Source organism: Mobula hypostoma, chromosome 15 (genome assembly GCF_963921235.1).
Source record: "Mobula hypostoma chromosome 15, sMobHyp1.1, whole genome shotgun sequence".
Classification (NCBI taxonomy): domain Eukaryota; kingdom Metazoa; phylum Chordata; class Chondrichthyes; order Myliobatiformes; family Myliobatidae; genus Mobula; species Mobula hypostoma.
The window spans coordinates 59,062,918-59,088,110 of record NC_086111.1 but is presented as its reverse complement, the minus strand read 5'-3'; the positions used below and the strand labels follow the sequence as shown (position 1 = coordinate 59,088,110).

General features: G+C 39.4%; 1 protein-coding gene across 5 annotated transcripts in view; it reads right to left on the bottom strand.

The window, feature by feature from the left end:
• The window catches only part of iqsec1b (IQ motif and Sec7 domain ArfGEF 1b), a 518,432-nt gene that overhangs the window by 70,446 nt on the left and 422,793 nt on the right, over nucleotides 1-25,193 (bottom strand). For 4 of the 5 annotated variants that reach the window (XM_063068138.1, XM_063068134.1, XM_063068137.1 and 1 more), the window contains 2 exons: nucleotides 13,114-13,396; nucleotides 989-2,271 (listed from right to left, as the gene is read on the bottom strand). In XM_063068138.1, the coding sequence (XP_062924208.1) occupies nucleotides 989-2,271; nucleotides 13,114-13,396 (1,566 nt within the window). Of the gene's footprint in view, nucleotides 1-988; nucleotides 2,272-13,113; nucleotides 13,397-23,715; nucleotides 23,953-25,193 lie in introns of those variants that run through there. The other variant, XM_063068136.1, reaches the window with a different exon arrangement.

The following is a 25,193-nucleotide window of genomic DNA, read 5'->3' as shown; positions in this document are numbered from 1 at the left end:
AGATCTTTGCCCACAAGTGTTATATACCTGCATGCTGACAGGATAACAAGCTTGTGCTCATCAATACCCTAACACAAAACAATACACAAAGTATCTAACTGTATTGTACCTGTGTCATACTAAATGACCTGTGCCCAATTATTTTTTATTCCTGGGTCAACAACTGGATCCAACTCAGGGGCCCAGAACACTGAATTAGGCTTGACATGGATCAGGTTTATGAGCTACTGATCCCTTAAACCTGACCCAGTCTGGCTTCTGGATCGGGCTGGCATCGTGGGCCTTGAGGTACAACAGAGCAACCAGTTTAACGGGAAGGGGCAAATTTTGGGGAAAGCACAGCTGGCCATGAGATTCCTGGCCATGTTCCGATACTCTCCTTTGGTGTCAAAGGGAAACTGGCATACAAAGTAAAAGTTTCAGTTTTGTTCATTTCAGGTAAAGAAAGTCCTGTACCAAATCAGAATGCTGTCAACACTAACCTCAGCTGTAAGGTCACATAACTTGCAGCTTTGTCATTTCTCTTGGGAACCCTTGGGCCTGGACACTCCTACCTCATGTATTAGTTTACTGTTGTTTTACTAGGTGTTGAGGAATGAGGAGAAAAAAAATAGCAACAAGAACCTAGAATTAACTACAAGTGTAGAAGAGTTGAACGAATTACTACAATACTGGTCAGGTCACTTTGACTAAGGGACACTTCTGAGCAAATTTTCAGAAATTATAATGTTCTATTTGAACGCAAGTACCTGCTTTATCAGGATAATATTACGATAACACAATATAAGGGTTCACCAATTTAAACATTACCTGCTTCATAATTAAGTAATGAAAAAATTTCAACAGATTCACTGTTTAGGCCTGGGTCAAGCCTCTTGAAAATCGGTAGTTCAATCAAAGAATAACAGAGTGCTAGCTTTAAAGTCCAAAGACCAACACCAGAATGCAAATAAAATTTGAGATAGAAGGATTAGTAAAAGCAACATACTTATTGAAGAGGTTTAGACCAATTCGGTAGTGGCGTTTCCTAATGATATCATTGCTAAATGCAGGGGAATCCCAGCTGTTTCGTGTTTCCTTGTGATATGTTTGCTTGCTCAAAGTTTGTTCTCGTAAACTATCTCTCGAAGAGGATTCTGAGCTACAGTTTATTGTATCATTGGAATTCGAAGTGCTATTAATACTGTCATTGTCCCCATCAGAAAAATCAGACTCTGATTTGCTTTGCCGATTTGCTGAGCCATTGATAGCAAGATGACTATCAATCTGCCGTGGTCGATGCCGAGCAGGTTCTTCATCACGATGGTGCACTCTTGTAGGAACTGAGTGAGATATATGTTTGGGACTTCCACGTTGGCTATTGGGATTTTGCTCATATGCATTTTGTCTCTTTAGCGATCCTCTTTCTGAACGGTCACTTAAATCTACTGAACTATCACTGGGTGGCTCAATTGTTAGTAAAGGGAGGTGGTCAACACGAAGCCTTGGCTCCTGACACTCCAAGGAAGGAGTGCTTCTGCAGCTTGTATCAGTGTCTAGTTTATCATCCCTGTGGGTCATAGACCAGTATTCCTGAGCAGAATTCACTGAACGGAGTCGTAAATCTGATTCTGTGCTGGATGGCCTGTCTGCAGACTGTAATGACAAAGGAAGTGGCGGAGAGAGCTCTTCCTCATCGATGTACAGAGTTACATCACTGTATGAAGCAGACATTTCATCCAATTTTCTGCGCTCAGCATCATGCACAGACTTAGCATAAGATACACTGTCCAATTCTTCCTCTTTTTGCATGTTTTCTTTGTAACGTTTGCCCTGATCAGTAGGATGCCCATCATCAGTGTGCAAGGTACGACAGTTTAGTGCATCATCAATTGATTCTGCCAGTGATTTTACTTGTCTTGAGAAAGCATCCTCAAGTTCAGTTATTGCATCAGCAAAATCATTGTTTGTAGCTGGAGACTTGATCACTGCTGGATCTCCAAGATCTCCACAATCTGACGGAACAATAGCTCCTAATTTTCCTGCATCATCGGTCATAGACACCTGTTTTCCCTCAAAAAATGAGCTGTGGACTTTCTCAGGTCCTTCAAAAGAAAACTGCATTCTCATATTGGACAACACAATGCGCCTGGACATGCGATTCTCAGACATAGAACTTCTTAGTCTTTCAAAGTTTTTGTTCATTTGATACTGGCGGAATGCTGTCTGAATAGTTCGGGCTGCATGTCTGGTTATGAAACGTCCTCCATATTTACGCTCAAGCATTTCCACCTGGAAAAGTCAAATATTTAATAATTCAGTTACCAGGTTAGAAAGTAAATTTGTGCTTTAATTATCAATTCTAATTTTGCATAGTTTGAAATGATTTAAGTACTTAATACACAATTTAATATTAATCCAATTTCTTACAGGTATCAAATAATTGTTCAGTTAGTAAACTAATAGTTTAACTGAACAAAACTATAATTGAAATAACAGGTTTTAAGTGCACAATGGAAGATATTACAATGGATTTATTTCAAGATAAAATCAAAAAATATTGGAAACACTCAGATCTGACAGCGACTACTGAAGAAAGCAAGAGAGATAACATTTCAGATCAATGTTCTTTTATTGTGGGTAAAGTTTAAAATGAATGGTTTTAACATCAAAATAAATGGAGGAAAAGTAGAAGAGAACATACCACAAGATCTGTAATGGGATAAAGGCTGTGAAAGATTAAAAGGTAAAACGGGATGATGTTGCAAGTGAAGAATAAAAAGGTTGATTCAGAATGAGACTTAAATGGGAGAAGTACAATCATCATTTGAAAAAGCTCAAATAGTCGTATTGCAGGAATACATTGAATACATTTAAGGAAGCTAGATTATTTTACTGGAGGCAATTTAACTGTTTGTTAATATTCACAATTCCTTTCTGGAATGAAGGCGAAGAACATGCATATTTTTACCCAAGGATCATACCATTTGGTCACAATAGCCTGGACAACAGCCTGCACAATAGCCTCCAAATGCACTACAGCATCTGCGGATAATATAGTATCAGTAGTCTGTTCAATGCCAAGCTAGTCTTTCAGGCTATTTTATTCTAATAACAGAATTCCTTTCTTTCAATATGCAACAGTGTCTGCTTCTGCTTTCACCACTTACCTCCCCATTTCTGCTGCCATTTCAATCCCTACAGTCATCATTTCAGCACCAGTGCCTTCTGACTGAGCCCCTACATCAATCCTTGACGAGTTTCAAGTCTACCAGAGGTTATTGTCACAGTCTCACACCAATTCCCTCATTCTCACAGAGGGGGAAGAATGTGCTTATATAAACAGAAAGACCTAATTACATAAGAAATATTGACAGGAGTAAGCCATCTGATTCCTTAAGCATGCCTGCTATTCATTTAGATTTTTGGTGATCCAATCTTGGTCTCAGCTCAACTTTTGTGTCTGTTTCCATAAACCTTCTCTCCCTGTAGACTAAAACAGTTTTGAATATAATGAATTATTCAGATCAACAGCTCTCTCTGGCAGGTAATTTCTAAGATTTATTGGGTTTTGGAGGAGGAATTCTCAGTCATTTTTGATAAATGTGAAACTATGCCCTCCAGTTCTAGATCTCTGCATCAACAGAAAACTCGTCACTGTCTCTACCCTGCTATGTACTTTCAATGATATTTCATCTTTCTTAACTTTATTCGATTTTGGCCCATTCCGCTGAACATTTCTTTATAAATCAGTTTAGTCATCCCAGGAATCAAACTATGAACTTTTGCTAAAGCAAGCAAATCCTGCTTAAATAATGAAACCATAAAAATTGTGTAGTGTTCCACGTGTGATCTCACCAGCACCCTATACAGATGGAGGAAGGCATTTGCACTTGCATCATCGTTTTCTTTTGCAATTAAAGCCAACATTTCCATTTGCCTTACTAATTACTTTGGTCACATTCATGTTACCTTCTTGTGTTTCATGTGCAAAGAAACTCAAATCCTTCTGTACATCAGAATTCTGTAGTCACTTAGAGACAAGAGACTGTCTTGTCTCCCTTTCTCTTCACCATTTACACCTCGGACTTCAACTACTGCACAGAGTCTTGTCATCTTCAGAAGTTTTCAGATGACTCCGCCATAGTTGGATGCATCAGTAAGGGAGATGAGGCTGAGTACAGGGCTACGGTAGGAAACTTTGTCACATGGTGTGAGCAGAATTATCTGCAGCTTAATGTGAAAAAGACTAAGGAGCTGGTGGTAGACCTGAGGAGGGATAAGGCACCGGTGACACCTGGTTCCATCCAAGGGGTCACTGTGGACATGGTGGAGGATTACAAATACCTGGGGATATGAATTGACAATAAACTGGACTGGTCAAAGAACACTGAGGCTGTCTACAAGAAGGGTCAGAGCTGTCTCTATTTCCTGAGGAGACTGAGGTCCTTTAACATCTGCCGGACGATGCTGAGGAAGTTCTACGAGTCTGTGGTGGCCAGCGCTATCATGTTTGCTGTTGTGTGCTGGGGCAACAGGCTGAGGGTAGCAGACACCAACAGAATCAACAAACTCATCCGTAAGGCCAGTGATGCTGTGGGGATGGAACTGGACTCTCTCACGGTGGTGTCTGAAAAGAGGATGCTGTCTAAGTTGCATGCCATCTTGGTCAATGTCTCCCATCCACTACATAATGTACTGGGTGGGCACAGGAGTACATTCAGCCAGAGACTCATTCCACCGAGATGCAGCACAGAGCATCATAGGAAGTCATTCCTGCCTGTGGCCATCAAACTTTACAACTCCTCCCTTGGAGGGTCAGACTCCCTGAGCCAATAGGCTGGTCCTGGACTTATTTCATAATTTACTGGCATAATTTACATACTACTATTTAACTATTTATGGTTCTATTACTACTATTTATGGTGCAACTGTAATGAAAACCAGTTTCCCCCAGGATCAATAAAGTATGACTATGAATATGAAATATTATGCTTTTAACTACATTCTCAAATTCAAAAGATTTATCCACCTTGCAATATCAATAAATTCTGACAGAAGTTGTCAAACGTGATCACTTTTCAGAAAACAATGTTGGCACTATAATCAGTGGCCAGTTTATTAGGTACAGGAGTAGAACCTGCTGTGGTCTTCTGCTGCTGTAGCCCATCTATTTCAAGGTTCTTCAATGTGGTGTGCATTCAGAGATGTTCTTCCGCACACCACTGTTGTAACACGTGGTTACTTGAAATACAGATGCCTTCCCATCAGCTTGTTTCAGTTTAGCTATGCCCCACTTGACCCGAAACAGGAATGTGTGGGCCATAGTAGTCAAAGCTCAGTCTGGGCATGGCACCTGATGATGATGATGATGATGATTCTCCACTGATTTCTCTCATTAGCAAGGCATTTTCACCCATAGAACGGCAACTCACTGAATGATTCTTTTTTTTTTGCATCATTCTCTGTAAACCCTAGAAACTGTTGTGCATGATAAACCCAGGAGATCAGCACTTTCTGAGATACTCAAACCACCTCTTCTGGCACCAACAATCATTCCACTTTTAAACTCACTTAGATCACATTTCTTCCCCATTCTGATATTTGGTCTGAAGAACAACTGAACCACTTAACGATATCTACACAGATTTATACATTGAGTTGTTGCTACATGATTAGCTGATTAGATATTTGCATTAACAAGGTGTACAGGTGTACTTATCAAAGTGGCCACTGAGTATATTTTATAGTGTCATGATTTTAATAGAAGCAGAGTAGCAGAATGTTCATGAACATTAGCCAAAGGGCAGCTATCAGGCCAAATGGCAATAGACAATAGACAATAGGTGCAGGAGTAGGCCATTCAGCCCTTCAAGCCAGCACCACCATTCACTGTGATCACAATCAGTACCCTTTTCCTGCCTTCTCCCCGTATCTCTTCACTCTGCTATCTTTAAGAGCTCTAACTCTTTTTTGAAAGAATCCAGAGAATTGGCCTCCACTGCCTTCTGAGGCAGAGCATTCCACAGAACCACAAACCTCTGTGTTGAAAAAGTTTTTCCTCAACTCTATTCTAAATTGTCTACCCCTTATTCTTAAACTGTGGCCTCTGGTTCTGGACTCCCCCAACATCGGGGACATGTTTCCTGCCTCAAGCATGTCCAATCCCTTAATAATCTTATATGTTTCAATCAGATCCCCTCTCATCCTTCTAAATTCCAGTGTATACAACCCCATTTGCTCCAATCTTTCAACATATGACAGTCCCGCCATCCCGGGAATTAACCTCATAAACCTACGCTGCACTCCCTCAATAGCTAGAATGTCCTTCCTCAAATTTGGAGACCAAAACTGTACACAATACTCCAGGTGTGGTCTCACCAGGGCCCTGTACAACTGCAGAAGGACCTCTTTGCTCCTATACTCAACTGCCCTTGTTATGAAGGCCAACATGCCATTAGCTTTCTTCACTGCCTGCTGTACCTGCATGCTTACTTTCAGTGACTGATGAACAAGGACACCTAGATCTCGTTGTACTTCCCCTTTTCCTAACTTGACACCATTCAGATAATCTGCCTTCCTGTTCTTGCCACCAAAGTGGATAAACTGCATCTGCCATGCATCTGCCCACTCATCCAACCTGTCCAAGTCACCCTGCGTTCTCATAACATCCTCCTCACATTTCACACTGCCACCCAGCTTTGTGTCATCTGCAAATTTGTTAATGTTACTTTTAATCCCTTCATCTAAATCATTAATGTATATTGCAAATAGCTGCAATATATTGTAATGGCCTATGATTTCCTGCTTTGTCTCCCTTCTTTCATGAACTGACTTACTACATTTATTATTTTTCAATTTGGCTGCATCTTTTAAGAAACCAGGGAACTTTGGAAGATCACTACTAATACATATAATTTTCTGAGGCACTTGTTTTAAGATGCACCTCAGTGAGTTCTGAGGCCACCATAAAGCTGAGGTCTTCTGTCGCCTTCGTCTCCGAGCCTACTTCTTTTGCAAGAATTCCCCACCCCTGACCAATGACTCCTCCTGTCTCCATCCCTCCTCCTCTTATTGAACACCACTGTGTGTGTGTGTGTGTGTGTGTGTGTGTGTGTGTGTGTGCGCGCGCGCGCTCGCTCTAGATCTTTTCATCTCTAATTGCTGAGGAGACATCAACTTGCTCAACTTCAGCACTCCTCTTGCCTTCTTGAGCTTACCCCCTCTGAATGCACTGCTCTCCACCCTCTCTGCACCAATCCCAACCTTACTATCAAACCCGCAGATAAAGGTGGTGCTGCAGTAGTCTGGCAGACTGACCGCTACCTTGCTGAGGCCAGGGAGCAACTCTCAAACACCTCTTCTTACCTAGACCTTGTAAAGGACCCCATTACAGACTGCCAGAAAATTGTCTCCAACACCATCACTCACCTCATGAACTCTGGAGCACTCCCATTCACTGCCACCATACTCATAATTCCCTTACCCTGTGTGCTCATTTCTACCTCCTACCCAAGACCCACAAACCTGACTGTTTGGGTAAGACTATTGTCTCTGCCTGCTCCTGCTCCACTGACTTCGAGTCTGCATAGGAGTGCTGATGTTGAGCAAGTTGATGTCTCCTCAGCAATTAGAGATGAAAAGATCTAGAGCACGCAGACAACCAGAGCGCAGTGTCCAATAAGAGGAGGAGGGATGGAGACAGGAGGAGTCATTAGTGAGGGGTGGGGAATTCTTGCAAAAGAAGTAGGCTTGGCGACGAAGGCAACAGAAGTTCTATCCTACTTGCTTTAGTCCCTTCCCACCTACATCTGCGAAACCTTATGTGCTCTCGATCTCCTCAACAACTGCCTCATTTTTACTATGGATGCCCAGTCCCTATAGACTTCTGTCCTCTATCAAGAAGTTCTTAAAGCTCTCTGCTTCTTTCTCAACAAAAGTTCCAACCGGTACTCCTCTGCCACTGCCCTCCTCCGTCTAGCAGAACTGGTCCTCACCCTCAACAATTTCTTCTTCAATTTCTCCCACTTTCTCCAACCTCAAGGAGTAGCCATGGGCATCTGCATGAGCTCCAGCTATGCCTGACTTTTCATCGGCTATGTGGAACAGTTCATATTCCAAGCCATCCCTGGTAATGCTCCCCAACTTTTCCTGCGCTACATTGACAACTGCATTGGTGCTGCTTCATGCAGCCATGCTGAGCTCAACAATTTCATAAACTTTGCTTCCAACTACCAAGCTGCCCTTAAATTCATTTGGTCCATTTCTGACACCCCACTCCCTCTTAGTCTCTCTGTCTCTGTCTCTGGAGACAAACTGTTTATCAACATCTTTTATAAATCTATTAATCCTTATGGCTATCTTGACTATACCTCTTCTTACCATTTCTCCTGTAAGATGCTATTCTTTTTCCTGAGATCCACTGTATCCGTTCCCAGTATGAGACTTCCCTTTCCAGGACATCAGAAATATCTCAAAGTTGCTGGTGAACGCAGCAGGCCAGGCAGCATCTATAGGAAGAGGCGCAGTCGACGTTTCAGGCCGAGACCCTTCGTGACGAAGGGTCTCGGCCTGAAACGTCGACTGCGCCTCTTCCTATAGATGCTGCCTGGCCTGCTGCGTTCACCAGCAACTTTGATGTGTGTTGCTTGAATTTCCAGCATCTGCAGAATTCCTGTTGTTTGCATCAGAAATATCTTCCTTCTTCAAACTACAGGGTTTCCCGTCCTCTACCAATGATGCTGTCCTCACCTGCATCTCCTCCATTTCCCAGATATCTGTGCTCACCCCCATCTTACCACCGCCTTAACAGGAATGGAGTTCTTCTCATCTTCGCCTATCACCCCATGAGCCTCTGCATTCAACAATCATTCTCCGCAATTCTGGCCATCTTCAACAGGATCCTACCACCAAACACATCTTTATTTCTCCCCCACACTCTGCTTTCTGCAGTGACTGCTCCCTCTGTGTTCCCTTGTCCATTCGTCCCTCCCCACTAATCTCCCTCCTGGCAAACATCCCCGCAAATAACAGAAAAGCTACACCTGCCCATTCACTTCCTCCCTCACCTCCATTCAGCATCCCAAACAGTCCCTCTGGGTTTGGCAACACTTCACCTATGAATTTGTTGGGGTCTTGTATTTTATCTGGTGCTCCCTATGCAGTCTCTTCAACATTGGTGAAACCTAATGCAAATTGGGGGACCACTTTGTCGAGCACTTCCACTCCATCTGCCCAAAGCAGAATTTCCTAGTGGCCAACTCTTTTAATTCCCATCCTGATTCCCATTCCGACATGTCAGCCCAAGGCCTCCTCTTTTGCCACTATGAGCCCACTCTCAGGGTGGAGGAGCAACTACTTATATTCCATCCAAGTGGGCTCCAACCAGATGGCACAAACATCGATTTCTCCTTCCAGTAAATCTTGCTCCCTCACCCTTCTCTCTTCTAATGCCTACTCGGGCCTCTTACCTCTTTCTCCTCACCTTCCTATCACTTCCTCCTTCTTCCTTTTCTTCCATGGTGCTCTCTCCTCTCCTGTCAGATTCCTTCTTCTCCAGCCCTTTACCTTGTCCACCCATCTAGTTTTATCTGTTACCTTCTAACTAGTACTCCTTCCTCCTCCCTGCCCCTCATCTTTTTATTCTGCCTTATCCCCCCTTCCCGAAGAAGGGTATTTTTACAAAATGTCGACTGTTTATTCATTTCCATAGATGCCGCCTGATCCACTGAGTTCCTCCAGTAGTTTGTGTGCGTTTTGCTCTGGATTTACAGCACCTGCTGAATCTCTTGTGTTTAGAGTGGTTTACAGTTTGTGTGTAAAAGAGCAATGAAGAGAAACTCTGTTAATATTGCCATAGGAACCACTCAAAACTGGTCAGAGCAGTAAACTACATAAATCAAGCACTGGCCTTTAGCTTCTGCATGTGAGGTTTGACAGGACATAGCAAACTAGAATACTGACAGTCAAACAAAGTCCCATAGGGAGTCAATAATTACAGCTAAAAAACACAAGGCTTATTTACACAATATTGAGATGGATGAGCACCATATAAATGCAGTTTGAAAAGTATAGAAGCAGTTCTAGAAGAGAAATAGAGGCTATATAACTTTTTCCCTAGATGAATAAAATAAGGTAAGCTTAATGATGCTATTTGTTCAAAGAAATGAAACTAGATTAAAATGCATGTCAAACTAAAGAAGCAATGAGACTCAGTGAAGACCATGCAGATAAAATAATAATATGAACGGTGGTTGCATGAAATATAATAACAAGCATGATAATGAGAAGTGGAGTGTAAAAGGAGCTGGTAAAAATGAGAGGCATGGCAGGAGCACCAGCACCTTTAACAGACTATGAAGGGAAGAATCGGGGCTTCAACAAAATAAATAAATGGGCAGATCAGATATATTATTGCGTTGGAGACAAGAAGTATTAGATCCCAGGAAAGTCAATTGCAAATCAACTTTCATCCTCAACACAAGCAAATGAAAACCTTTTTACCTCCCCGCAGTGAAACATAATGACAACCACATTGTCTGCCACTTTGAAAATTTAACGAGAAACTTCCACCTGCTAGTCACCATTACACTTCTCTACATGATTTCTGTTGAAAAATGTATAGGGAATAATGCCATCTGTTATGAGAGTGGGGGGCATAAGAGATGGCATTATTCTCCATACATCTTTCCTTTTCATATATCACCAGGAACATGGGGCACAACTAAATGGAACACCTAGGTTTATCCTTCATCATTACCTCTCACACCTACAAATGCCTCAATCAGCAACTGCCTACCTCTCAATCACTGTCAAATAACCATACTTACCAGATACCCCAACCTCCCAGTCAAATATGCTGGGTTTGGACATGATCCTTCCTCTTCTCCCACACCATCCCTATCAGATGTGTATATCCTCATTTCAAATTCCTGACTTGTATTTCAAAATGTTAGGCTCTGATGCCTCCCTTTCCAACTCAAGTCACAGCACAGGTCCAATTGGGCATGTTATTGTTGACAATAACATGCAATACTCAGTCAGTTATACCTGCAACTGTGCTTTAATGGACTATAATTGCCTTATCATTGCTTCGATCCAGTGCATCCAGCAGTGTGCTAAAATTTCTAGCCATATGCGATGTTCGAAGTTTGGTTCACAGTCGATTAGGATACTGAAACACCGAATAGTGTGCTTCAACATAAGAATGAATAGAAATAGGTGGTATCTATGACGATGATGATATGAAACTTTTTTTTGTAATATAATTTTTATTGAGTTTTCAAAAAGATACATGAAAAGATAAAATCTACCCTCCCCCCTCCCCTTAACCCTCCCCCCCCATATATAGTCCTACCTAAAAAGAAAGAAAAGAGAAAAAAAAAAGAGCCGCCTGGGTATTGGAAGGTTTCCACATGCTCCATGGGATTCAAAATAAATTTGGTATAATTATTCGTTACTTTCCCCACGGGACCAAGATCTTTATCAGAGCACTTAAATATGCCATCCTATCTTTTGTAAATAAGGGCACCAAATATTCAAAAATGTTACATATTTATCTCTTAAATTATAAGTAATTGTTTCGAGTGGAATAGAACTAGCCATTTTGTTATTCCAACGATCCATACTTAAATACGAATCAGATTTCCAAGTAACTGCTATAGTCTTCTTAGCTACTGCCAATGCAATTTTGATAAATTCTTTCTGATATTTATTCAATTTGTTTCGGCTTTATCCCTTCAATATCACCTAATAGAAATAATACAGGGTTATGTGGAAGTTGAGTTCCAGTAATTTGTTCCAATAAGACTCTTAAATTTATCCAAAAGGGTTGAATTTTAAAACAAGACCAAGTAGAATGTAAAAAAGTACCAATTTCTTGATTACACCGAAAGCATTTATCGGATAGATTTGAATTTAATCTATTTATTTTTTGTGGTGTAATATATAATTGGTGTAAAAAATTATATTGTATTAATCTAAGTCGAACATTTATTGTATTTGTCATACTGTCAAGACAGAGTTTTGACCAATTTGTTTCATCAATATTAATATTCAGATCTGTTTCCCATTTTTGCTTTGACTTATGGGTTCCTTGTTTAATTGTCTGTTCTTGAATCAAATTATACATACAAGAAATAAATTTTTTAATTTTCCCTTTTTGAATTAAAATTTCAATTTCATTAGGTTTTGGCAAAAACATTGTTTGACCCAGCTTACCTTTTAAGTAAGCCCTTAATTGAAAGTAACAAAAGAAAGTATTATTTGATATTTTATATTTATCCTTTAATTGTTCAAATGACATCAATATACCTCGTTCAAAACAATCTCCTATAAATTTAATCCCTTTTTGGTAATGATATGAAACTTGTGGCTAATCACCCCAATATCATAGATTGCATAGGACATAATGACACTCTCACCAGTACCACCATAACTTCTGTTGTGCTTTAACACAGCAACAAAATCAACAGCATTTGTAGGAATGTTATTAATTACAAAAAAAATGCCAGGGCAGATTAAGCAGATAGATGTTAGACTACATAACTAAGGAAAAAAGACATGACAAGAGATTATCTCAGAGGGATTTACAGGGTTTACTGCCTTGTCAGTTAAAGTCATAGCTACCAGCAGGATGTTTTAATTAGGGACATTCAAGAGGTCAGAATGTGAGAAGGACAGGGATAAGTAATGGATAGTTAGATGTCAGAGGTAATTATAGAAATAAGGAGATGCAAGACAGCAGTGGAATTTGAAAATGATAATAAGAATATTTGAAGTCAAAAAGTCAGCTTAACAGTGAGCCAGCATAGGTCAGCATATCTAGAGGTGATGGGTGAATGGGGCTTGTTGCAAGTTAGAGTTCAGCCAGCAGTTTTGAATAACCTTAAATTTATACCAGTAAAATTACAAAGGCTAACCATAAGGAATAATCTGGCAGTTTTAGAAGGATGGATAAGCTTGAATGAGGAAGAATACAGTATCGTTAAGCTAGTGAACTACAAACTCATTTCCCTATTCTAAACAGTAGTTTGATTTAAGCTCCTACATAAATTGCAATATTAACTTGCTTTTATTATTTTTTAAAATTTACTTGCTGTACATATGGACATATCCTAAAAGAAAAGTCATTACCTGTTTATCCTGAAGATCTGATGAGAGTTCATAGCTCTCTGACAATGATCTTGATCGCTTGATTGCATCTTCCTCTGCTTGTTTTCGTAATATGGAGGTGGAATGCTGAAGCTTTGGCCTCCTAGGACGTTGCTGACCAGGTGAGACAGGGAATGACACCAGTGAAGAACCATCAAACTGATCAGGGCTAGCAGCAGCACTGAGAGTTATTGGGCCGTGGCTGTAGCTTGAGGGGCTGTCAAGAGAAGTGCCGGTCTCACTTCCTGCAGCATCACCCTCCACACTGAAAAAGAAAGAAAACATTCCAATCACTTACAGATACTAATCCTCTTCCCTCAGTCCTAACTACCTGGTGATACACAGTAAAGCTTGGATGCACTCAAAGTTAATATAAACCATGTGAGACAGGTTTGTAGCTTCCTAGTATTTGACAGATCAAAGTTCACATCAGCTTGTAAAATAATATTCAAACCCTAGTAGGAAACAGGGTAGCCATTGCCACTGGCCGACTCTGCAAGAATCTCTAAATTTAAATGGCTTTGATCAAACTCTGTTGGAAGTTTAAAATACATGGCATTCTTGTCTTTCACAGTGATCTAAATGCTTTAAAGTAATTTAAGATATGAGTGAACACAATTATTTTACCCCTTTCTGATAGATGAAGCAATTCTGTGCTGATCTCATACTGTGTTTACATTTGCTCCATTTTTTTCATGACCTTTGGAGCAATAGCAAAACAATTATCTTTTATGGTGTACGTGTAATATTCCACAATACAGTTTAACCTGATATCAAATGTTAGTTTTGCCATTTAAAGCTAGGATGCATTTTAAACAAACACTTAAAGAAGGCGACAGTTTGATATTTAAAAGGTGAAAGCTTTCTGCACAAACACAGTATGTGCTCTATGAATTGTGAAATAATTTTCTATGAAAGAAAAACTATGGCAAGTATCTGAAGGTGGTGAAATAAAAACGACCTGTAATTATATTTTAAAACTTTGCTATCAAGGAAGAAAATATTGAACTGAAACTCTCAGGCAAGTGACTCCCTAAAGAATCACATGCCAATCATCGCGCCTTTGACATCACGCCTTTGACTTCCCATCCACGAATTGAAAGGTAAATTGGGAGAGATATGCAAATTGAATGTCAGTGCATTTGACCTTGTTCCATTGGTGTACTCACTGCCAAGTCTGGGTAAACTGTTCAGCTCTGTATAGGACCTCTCACCTTAATTAAAAAGTTAAGTGCTTTTACATGTGTTAATTAATATGAGGCGGAACTTTTAAAGACAGATTTTATTTAAATTGATTGTTGGGGAAAATTGATAGTTGTTTAACAGCCTTTGTCACATGGTCTACTCTGTCTCTCAGGGTGCCTAACTTCATGGTCAACTGGTACCATGAAGCTGCACAAATTTGTCTGTTATTAAAACAGGAAATTGGAGTGGATACCGAGCACAAACAAAGGGCCAAATAAAACATAATCTGTGTCGTTGTTATCTTCAAAGGATAGTGAAGTTCGGTATATAAATTACAATCTTCAGGAATAAGGAGGACTATAATATTTTAATTAATTAAAACTCATGAGGATTTGCCATCAGAAATAATAATTACAGAAATAGAATCGGGATCAGGTTTATTTTCACTGACATACATTATGTCATGAAATTCGTTCTTCTGTGCAGCAGTACAGTGCAAGACAAAAATGACTGGAATTTATAATAATAAACAAAATAAATACTGTGAAAGAGTTATAGCAGTGTTCATGGACCATTCATAAATCTGATGGCAGAGGGGAAGAAGCTGTTCCGAAAATGTTGAGTGTGGTCTTCAGGCTCCTGTACCTCCTGCCTGATGGCAGTAATGGAAATGCACTTCCAAAGTCAGACCAATGAATTCGTAATTCACATGTGAAACTATAAAATCTCTAATAATTTAAACAGAAAATAATCAAGATGGTAAATGCTCATTACAAACACTACAGGACAAATAAGATCTTTCATGGCATTGATCATGAACAATTAAGGTGAACATTTGCTTTTGCCAATTACTATTTCTCAAGCAAACATCTAAAAACAGATCAAGCTTCAAAAAAAACATATTTAGCTACCACATTTCAAAATGCGACTATTTATTCTTCCATTATTGTATACAGTTCAAAATAATCTTTCCCGTATGTCTTAATTACTAGCAAAGAATACATAATAATTACAAGTTATTACAATGATTACAAATTATCTAGTAAATAGAACATAGAAAAGGACAACACTGGACAGGCCACCTACTCACAATGATGTGCCAAACCAATGAAATTAGTAATCAAATGCCCAATTCACCGATTCCTTTCTGCCTACACAGTGTCCATATACTTTAAATTTCCTGCATATTCAAATGCCTATCTAAGAGCCTCTTGAAAGCCTCTATTGTATTTTCCTCCATTAACCCCAGGCAGCATATCTCAGGCACCAACCACTCTCTGTGTAAAAATATCTGACCTGCATATTTTCTTTGGATTTGCCTGCTTTCACCTTAAAAGCATGCTCTCTGGTATTATACATTTTAACCTTGGGAAAAAGATCAAGACCAGAATTCAGAATCAGGCATATTATCACTGATATATGTATTGAAATGTGTCGTTTCGTGGCAGCAGTATAGTGCAACTCATAAAAATTTACAATAAGTTGCAATAAATAAATAGTGTGAAAGAGGTAGTGTTCATGGATTCACGGACTGTTCAGAAATCTGATGGTGAAGGAGAAGAAGCTGTTCCTAAAAACATTGAGTGTGTCTTCAGGCTCCTCTACCTCCTCCCCAATGGTAGATACTGGCTGTCTACCCTGTCGATACCTTTCATAATCTTATAAATGTATGTCTGATCTTCCCTCATCCTCCACCACTCCAGAGAAAACAACCCAAGTTTGTCCAGCCTCTCCTTATTGTACATGCCTTCTAATCTGGGCAGCATCCAAGTACGTCTCTTCTGCACCCTTTCCAAAGATTTGACATTCCTCCTATAATGGGGCAACCAGTACTGAATACAATACTTCAGATGTGGCCTAACTAGAGTTTTATAAAGCTGCAACATAACCACCCAACTGCTTGACTGGTAAAGAAAAGAACACTATAAGTCTTATTTACCATGCTATAAACCTGTGTTGTTATTTTTAGGAAGCTATGGAATTTGTTCCTCCACATATCAACACTATTCAGGGCACTGCACTACCTCTTTACATTTGATCTCCCAAAGTGTAACACTTCGCATTCAGTTGAGTTAAACTCCATCTGCCATTTCTCTGCCCATTACTGCAACTGATCTATATTCCACGGTTGCTATTCTTCTGCGCTATCCACATCACCATCAATCTTTATATCATCTTCAAATTTACTAATCCACTCATCTACATTTCATCCAAATCTTTGATATATATAAAATGGGTGGTTGTTTGAGCAGCTGGTGCACATCACAAGTCCTGGTTATGTGACCACTGATGGCAAGCAGACAATCTTGAAGAGTATTGATAATGGCTGGGCTCACCTGTCTTGTAAAGATACCGCCCAAAAGCAGGCAATGGCAAACCACTTCTATAGAAAAATTTGCCAAGAACAATCATGGTCACGAGACCATGATTGCCTACATCATACGACACAGCATATAATGATGATGGTGATGATGACGATGATATATATAAAGCAAACAGAGGTTCAAGCACCAATCCTTGCAGAACACAAATGATCACAAACTTACAGCCAGAAAAAGAGCATCCCACCCATACTCTCTGACTTCTATTGGCAAATTCTGAATCCAAACTTGCAATTCACTCTGAATCCTAAGCATCTTTATCTTCTGAGTCAAATGAAGGTCCTCTGCAATTGAGACTGTTATACGAGGATGTTCAATGCCTATCTTGTGCGGATTTCCTAGGGCTGGAAAATCCTTGCTCCATTATAGTACTACATAATAAGCATAAATCCCATCATACGGTCAAGGAAAATGATGAAAGCATTTTGTAACCAGCTAAGCAGCATTGGCAGTTTAGTTGGCTGTCAAGGTTAACCAAAAAACTGAATATTGTTGAATGTTTTTGAAAGTCAGCATCATTCAAAAATTAAAATATTTAATAAATTATAGAAATATATATATTAATGAAAAACCTATAAATGAAATCATTAAATAATAGTTAATACAATATATTTTATTCCCTTGCAAGAATTGCTCACCACTCAAATAAATGATGATTTCATCCTTTGCCATATCTAACCTGGCATAAGTACTGTGGAATTGCAATAACTTTGAAGTTTGCCATTAGGTTCCATGAGCCAGCACGAAAATGCACTCTGGGGAATGGAAGTTTGGATTTTTAGCAAACCAAACTTGACACAGAAGCAGTGAGCTATCAGCATTTCACAGCAAAATCGACATCAGACTTATTAGCCCATTTTCCACTGTGCCTTTATGGTACTTGTTGTAATTATCATTAGTATATAACTGCCAGATACACTTCTTAAGCATCACCAGGAACTGTCTAATAACTACTATTCCCCTTGAGTGATATGAATTGAATTGACTTTATTTCTTACATCCTTCACACACGAGGAGTAAAAATCTTTACATTACATCTCCATCTAAATGTGCAATGTGCACTCACAGTAATTTATAAAGTTATAATAAATAGGACAGTCAATGTAATACAGAGTACACTCAAGTCAGTGTGAGTTGATCAGTCTGATGGCCTGGTGGAAGAAGTCGTCCCTGGAGCCTGTTGGTCCTGGCTTTTATGCTGTGGTACCGCTTCCCAGATGGTAGGAGCTGGAATAGATTGCGGTTGGGACAGCTTGGGTCCCCAATGATCCTACCAGCCCTTTTTTCATACCTGTCCCTGTACATGTCCTGAATCAAGGGAAGTTCACAACTACAGATGTGCTGGGCTGTCCGCACCACTCTCTGCAGAGTCCTGCAATTAAGAAAGGTACAGTTCCCGTACCAGGCAGTCATGCAGCCAGTCAGGATGCTCTCAATTGTGCCCCTGTAGGAAGTTCTTAGGATCTGGGGGCCCATACCAAACTTCCTCAACCATCTTAAGTGAAAGAAACGCTGTTATGCCTTCTTCACCACACAGCTGGTGTGTACAGACCATGTGAGGTCCTCAATGATGTGGACACCGAGGAAATTTAAGCTGTTTATCCTCTCAACCCCAGATCCATTGATGTCAATAGGGGTTAGCTTGTCTCCATTCCTCCAGTAATCCACAACCAGCTCCTTTGTTTTTGCGACATTGAGGGAGAGGTTGTTTTCTTGACACCACTGTGTCAGGGAGATGACTTCTTCCCTGTAGGCCACTCGTTATTGTTTGAGGTAAGGCCGATCAATGTAGTGTCATCGGCAAATTTAATTAGCAGATTGGAGCTGTGGGTGGCGATACAGTCATGGTTATACAAGGAGTTAAGGAGGGGACTCAGTATGCAGCCCTGAGGGGCTCCTGTATTGAGAGTCAGAGAGTTGGAGGTGAGGGAGTCCACTCTTACAACCTGCTGGCGATCTGACAGGACGTCCAGGATCCAGCTACACAAGGCAGGGTCAAGGCCAAAGACTCTGAGTTTCTTGTTGCGCCTGGATGGAACTATGGTGTTGAATGCTGAACTGTAGTCCAAGAACAGCTTTCTCACATAAGGATCCTTCTTCTCCAAATGCGTAAGGATGGTATGTAGAGCAGCGGCTATTGCGTCATCTATCGATCGGTTGTGTCGGTAGGCGAATTGTAGGGGGTCCAGTTTGACTGGTAGCAAGCTGCAGATGTAATCCTTGACCAGCCTTTCAAAGCATTTGCTTATTACTGAGGTGAGTGCGACAGGACACCAGTCGTTCAGGCATGTTACCTTGGTCTTTTTTGGTACAGGGACAATGGTAGATAATTTGAAGCAGAAGGGCACTCTATACTGGGAGGGGGAGAAATGTCTGTAAACATACCTGCCAGTTGTGCTGCACAAATCCTAAGTACTCGCCCTGGGATGCCGCCCAGTCCCGTAGCCTTGCAACTGTCTACTCGTTGGAAACATCTGCGAACCTCAGCCATAGAGATGAACAGGTTGCAGGTTGTAGCGGTGGTTTTCCTCTGAGGCTCAGAGTTAGTGACATCGAACTTCGCATAAAAGTGATTGAGCTCATCTGGGAGAGAGGTTGCGATGTTGGCAGCACCACAATGTTTGCCTTCGAAGTCTGTGATGGTATGCAGCCCTCGCCACAAGTCACATGTGCTATTCGTTGTGAATCTTGACTCAATCTTCTCCCTATATTGTTGTTTCGCAGCTGTAATAGCTTTACACAGATCATAGCTGCTTTTCTTGAGCTCTAGTTGATCTCCAGCGATGTAAACTCGTTGTTGTAAAGCGCTGCCTGCACAGAACTACTGATCCAGGGTTTCTGGTTCGGGATGACCCAGACCAGCTTCTGGGGGACAACATCGTTGATGCACTTTCGGATGAAGCACGTGACTCCATCAGTGAATTTGGAGACATCCTCATCATGGAAGACATTCCAGTCAAGGTATGATCATTCCAACCACAATACCTTATATATTTCAAATAATTTCTTATACCCTGGTTACAAAACACTATTTTAGTTTCACAAGAAATATTTCCTTTGGTCAAATACTTTCTTCAGTTACAGTGTCATAAAATATTTTAGATGTTTTCCTATGCTCTGGGTGCTATAATGCTACAATGGAAGAGTGAAAGGTACAACTGTAATAAAAAAAACTGCACTACCTCCTCTGTGGGGTAACACAATCTTAATCAGTACTTGTGAATAAACCATAGAATTATTTTGACATTTAATATAAGAAATCAATTATTCAGTATATATCGGTCAAGATTCCTTTTACACATGAAGCAATGAGACTACTGCCTCACAATGACCTCTTTTTCTATTTCATACTGGAGAGAGGTGGCAGCAGAGGCAGGGACAGTAGTAATGAATGTTCATAGTATGAAGGAGTATTAAATAACCTACTGAGAATTAGTCAATTAACTAAAAATCCAGAGGTACATTTTTATTACAGAATAATATTTTAAATGCAAAATAAGGTCAGAAGTCCTACATGCATTTAAAAGAAGCAGAGCGTTGTTTATTGGCATTCCTTAAGAATAACTAAAATACATTCAAATAAGGTTGAAAAGCAATGCTTCAGTTTGAAAATATATGATAGAAAGTAGAAAGTACTCAGGCTATTATTATACATTTAATCACAGTCTATTGTTAGACAGTAGGACACCTTCCACTTGAAGGCAATTATCACTATACCAACAATCCAAAGGCTAAACTAATTGTCCAGAATTCAAATCTCATCATGACAATTGAAGTGCTAGTATTTAGCTTTTTTTTCCTGAAAATTTGGTAGAAATAACCTTTTATGCATAAAAATCATCAAAACGGTCATTAAATTCCAATAGGTTCACTAAAGTCCTCCTGTCCTCTGTGGGGTAATTTAAATCCAACTCCAGTCCTACGATAATATGCTTTGTTTTGTTGTAGTGTGTCGAAATGTTTTTAAGGTAAACCCTTGATCCATCTTCTTGAGACCATTGTGAATTAGATGAATTCCCATATCCCAATAGTAAATAAGTACATATGAATTGCATTGCACATGATTAAGTAAAGAGCTTCCAAATTCTGTTTAAACAAGTAGTTAGAAACAAAAGCTGATCATTCAGCCCCTCACGCCTGCTCTGCCATCCAATGACAGCTGATCATTTACCCACTTGCCACTTTGCTCTACTAATTGAGTATCCCTCAAATCCAATCATATCTAAAAATCTCAAGATCCCCGTCATGAATAGACTCAGCAACTAAGCCTCTGCAGCCTTCTTGGATGAGGAATTCCAAAGATTTACTATTTTTTCAGTGAAGAAATTATTTCTCCTCTTACTTGTTTGAAAGGGGGATCCTTACTTTGAGATTATAATCCAGAGTTCAGATACCACAGCGAAAGAAAAACATCTATGCTGTAAACCTGTAAGAGTTGGGATTCAATTAGATCACTGTTCTTCTAAACATAGAATACAGGCATAGTCTGCTTAATCTCTTATAAAATAAACCTGCTGTCCCAAAAATGAATCTGGTGAACGACTCCTCCTTTAATGTCTATACTCACGCACCTCTCCAACAAAAACACCGGAATTAAAAAGGTCCAAAATGCTTTGTCAATGAGAATAGCTACATCACACTGACCTCTTTTTTTGTTATATTTGGAGGAACATTAGGCAGCAGAGGTAAGGACAGTAGTAATGAATACTCATAGTGCGAAGGATTATAACATTGCCTACATTTTTGTAACACGGACAGAGACTATTTTTCTTTTTATTATACATTCTTCAGAATGGTATACTAAAAAATAATTTTGCTTTCAAGGAAATGCTTGTTAAACTTTGTGCAAAGATGAATCAAATCCACCAACATCATATGCTAACTTTTAAAATATTGGGCATATGTCACAACATAATCACTCCATTATAAACACTTATTTGGTAGCATATACTCTTAACATTATGATGCTTATTCTTTTTTAAACAACAGCAAAAAAGCTATAGATTAAACTATTGAACTACTCTAAGTTGTACCCCTTGACATTTGGTGTTTTTCATGGAATATAATGAGGTTGAATTTGTTCTTAAACATATCCTGTCCAATAAAGTACCAATTCACAAGATAATTGTGATTGACAGAGACTTCCAATCACTCCAGAAACAAGCAACTCTTGTTAGGATTCATCTCCCCAGCACTAGCAATACTTTGTGGCATCATGCAGTTGACTACCCTTTCATAAGAAAATTTAGATAACAAGTTTATTGAAGTGTGGATCAGAGTTAAACCTCATTTGATGTCTGTACTGGTGAGCTCTCCGCAAAGATGCACTTATCAATAATTGACCACAAAAACTGTTGGAGAATGTCAATCTTCATTTAACTCAATAAATATTGTGGATGCCAAGAAACATGATTTGCACAGATATAGGTGAGAATACATATAATTTGCCATCAGACCTCACTTCTACAGGACAAGCCCTGCGTACCAGACTTCCAACTTTCCAAATATAACAGTGCAAAATAATCTAGGCTAATGTAATTTGATGTACAGTACATCTGTCTCCACCTATATCTGTGGTTGGAATCAGTCTTCAAGCAACATCAGAATGAATCAAATATAGAATCAAGAATACCCATCCTTGACGTAAATCTGGGTTTAAACAGCCACTGTATTCATTTACATCAACAATCTGTTTAAAACTCATAAATATATTTTTGCATCTACCACCAATCTTGTTATTCTTGCAGGTGCTGACTCATCCTGTAGAATGATACTACATGTGACAGCAGTCCCTCATATGGCATCCAAAAGCTTTCTCATATAGATGTCTACAAAACCATTTACATATTAACAAATATGAGAAAATCGGCAGATGTTGGAAATCAAAGCAACACACAAAATGCTGGAGAAAATCAGCAGGTCAGGCAGCATCTACAGAAAAGAGTGAACAGTCGACGTTTCAGGTAGAGACACTGAGAAAGCAGAGACCTGAATAAAAAGGTGGGGGAAGGGGGAAGAGGCTAGCTGGAAGGTGATAAGTGAAGCCAGGTGGATGGGAAAGGCCAAGGGAAGAGAGGAGAGAAGAGTGGACAATAGGAGATGGGGAAGGAGGAGGGGACCCAGGGGAAGTTCTGGGCAGGTGAGAAGAAATGAAATGTCAGAATGAGGAATAGAGGAAGTGAGGGGAGGGGGAATATTCTGTTCACTGGAAGGAGAAATCTATATTCATACCTTCAGATTGGAAGGTACCTAAACAGAATATACGGTGTAGCTCATCCACCCTGAGGATGGCCTCATCTTGGCACACGAAGAGGCCATGGACTGACGTTATCGGAACGGGAATGCAAATCAGAACTAAAATGTTTGGCCACCGGGAAGTCCCTCTTGTGGTGGATGGTGCGGAGGTATTGATATACCCCTTTTTAACTAATCCTCTGTCATCCTCTGGCCAAGTACAGGCATTTCCCATGCCAATGTAAATATAGACCCTCACTGATTTCCATAGCCAATGATGCTACAGATAGCTGAAACAGCACACTCTCCTCATTGTCAAGATGAATACATCTACCTAATATTTCTTTTTTTAGTAATCTGTAGATGAATTGATAGATTTACAAATCAAAACTACACAATTTCATTTTTTAAAACTTGCATCATCTAAATTCTATCCCCTCTCAAAAGTTATTGCTAGGGTCATTGTTTTACAATCAGTATATATTAATATTTATATATTTCAGTAACGTAGAAGCTGTGCTTTAAATGTACCACTGCACTCAAATAGCAACAGAGAATTACTATAGTCAAATGCCTGCAATTTAGTTCAGAAAAATATGACAATTTAAATTTTCGGCTTTGTTGCAGATTATTTAACAAAAGTAAAGTTGAAAATTACTGCACACCATTGTTTCCATTCTAATGCATCAGTGTGCTACACCCAAAACAGGTGAAATGAAGCATATTGCAGAACAAATGTAAGTGTTCCAGTTCCTAAAATAAACTTAATAAAGTCCATCCTCACCTGCTGATTTCATGCAGTACATTCCACATTTTGTAGATCAACAATGGATTTTGGTAGATATGCTGCCAGTTCAAAAACAACACTGAAAATCCATGGAACGGGTTGAATCAATGTGTGAGAATATGCCAATAAAGAATGCATTTCAATTCCATCCTGATAGTATGATTGCCAACTTGCCTTGGATCTAGTTAATGATGAGTATAAAAGTCTATCCCAGTTTGACCATTATGTATAGATCTATCTATACAGCTAAGGTAAGTAAATAAAATATGTTCTTCTAATGACATTTCTTGCTGCTTCTTTCATTACAAGCTCAAGTCTTCAGCTGCACACAGCTACCAATCAGAAAGGATTGCGACACAGAATGACATAGCCTGCAGATAAAATCCAGTTTTTTAAAAATATGTTTATGCCTCACAGGAAATCGAATCTCCTGCTATTTCTATTGCTATTTCCTCAGTCAGGAGTTTCATTTCTGTTAAATTTGATTATTATCTGAATATAGAACAGCAGAAGGAGTAAAGCCTCTGTGATAATAATATTTTATCTTGAATAAATTCTGCCAAATAAATACTGAACAGGCAAGATGTCTACAGATTTTTAAAATGTATTCCTGATGGGATATTGATACATTAACATTAAATTCCAATCTGCACTGAATAACTTTGCTTTTATACCTTAACATTAAACAGGATTTAGATACTACAAAATGAAGCTAATTGCATTGCTTGTACTGAGTGGTGATAAACATTTGAGATTCATTTGTCCCCAAAGCCTTCCAAAAATAGAAAAATACCAACATCATCTAACACATACAAGTGTGTACTTCTGGTGTAGGATTTTGTGAATAAAACATGTGAGAGTCTTTTTATGTGCTTAACAAAAGCCGCAGCCCTTTACTTCCATTACAAACAAACCAAAAGCAGTCCCCTTACACTGACATCATTACGTTAGACACCACCTCTTAAAAGTGAACACAACTAAATGACAGTGTTTGTGAATTATGTAGAACAGTGTGAACAATATGGGATATTTGTCACCCATTTCATTACCCTGTAGTGGAATGAAGATTTATAATTGATGCATTACAACACTTATGTGAAGTATGCATTGAAATTATTAAAGGCTATATTTTGTGGGTTAACAACTGAAAATTTGAGCCCTTTATAATCACAGCTTGAACTGTAATAGTGGTCCTTGGGAAGATGTAAATGTGCACGATTTGTGATGATCACTTAGTTGTGTGCAAGTGATAAATACACATGTGATTAGCTTGATCATGCTAAAGTCCTTGAGCTATAAATTAAATGGAAGTCAAATCCAAACAAAATAAAGACTGGATTTTCCCACATGGAAGAAATCCAGTACATTTAATGTACAATTTGCTTGAGATTCTGTGCACCAAGGTGAATTCAGATTTACAGAAATTAAGAATTGAAGACTAAAAGCAATAGTATTAATACTGCTTAAAAATGAAC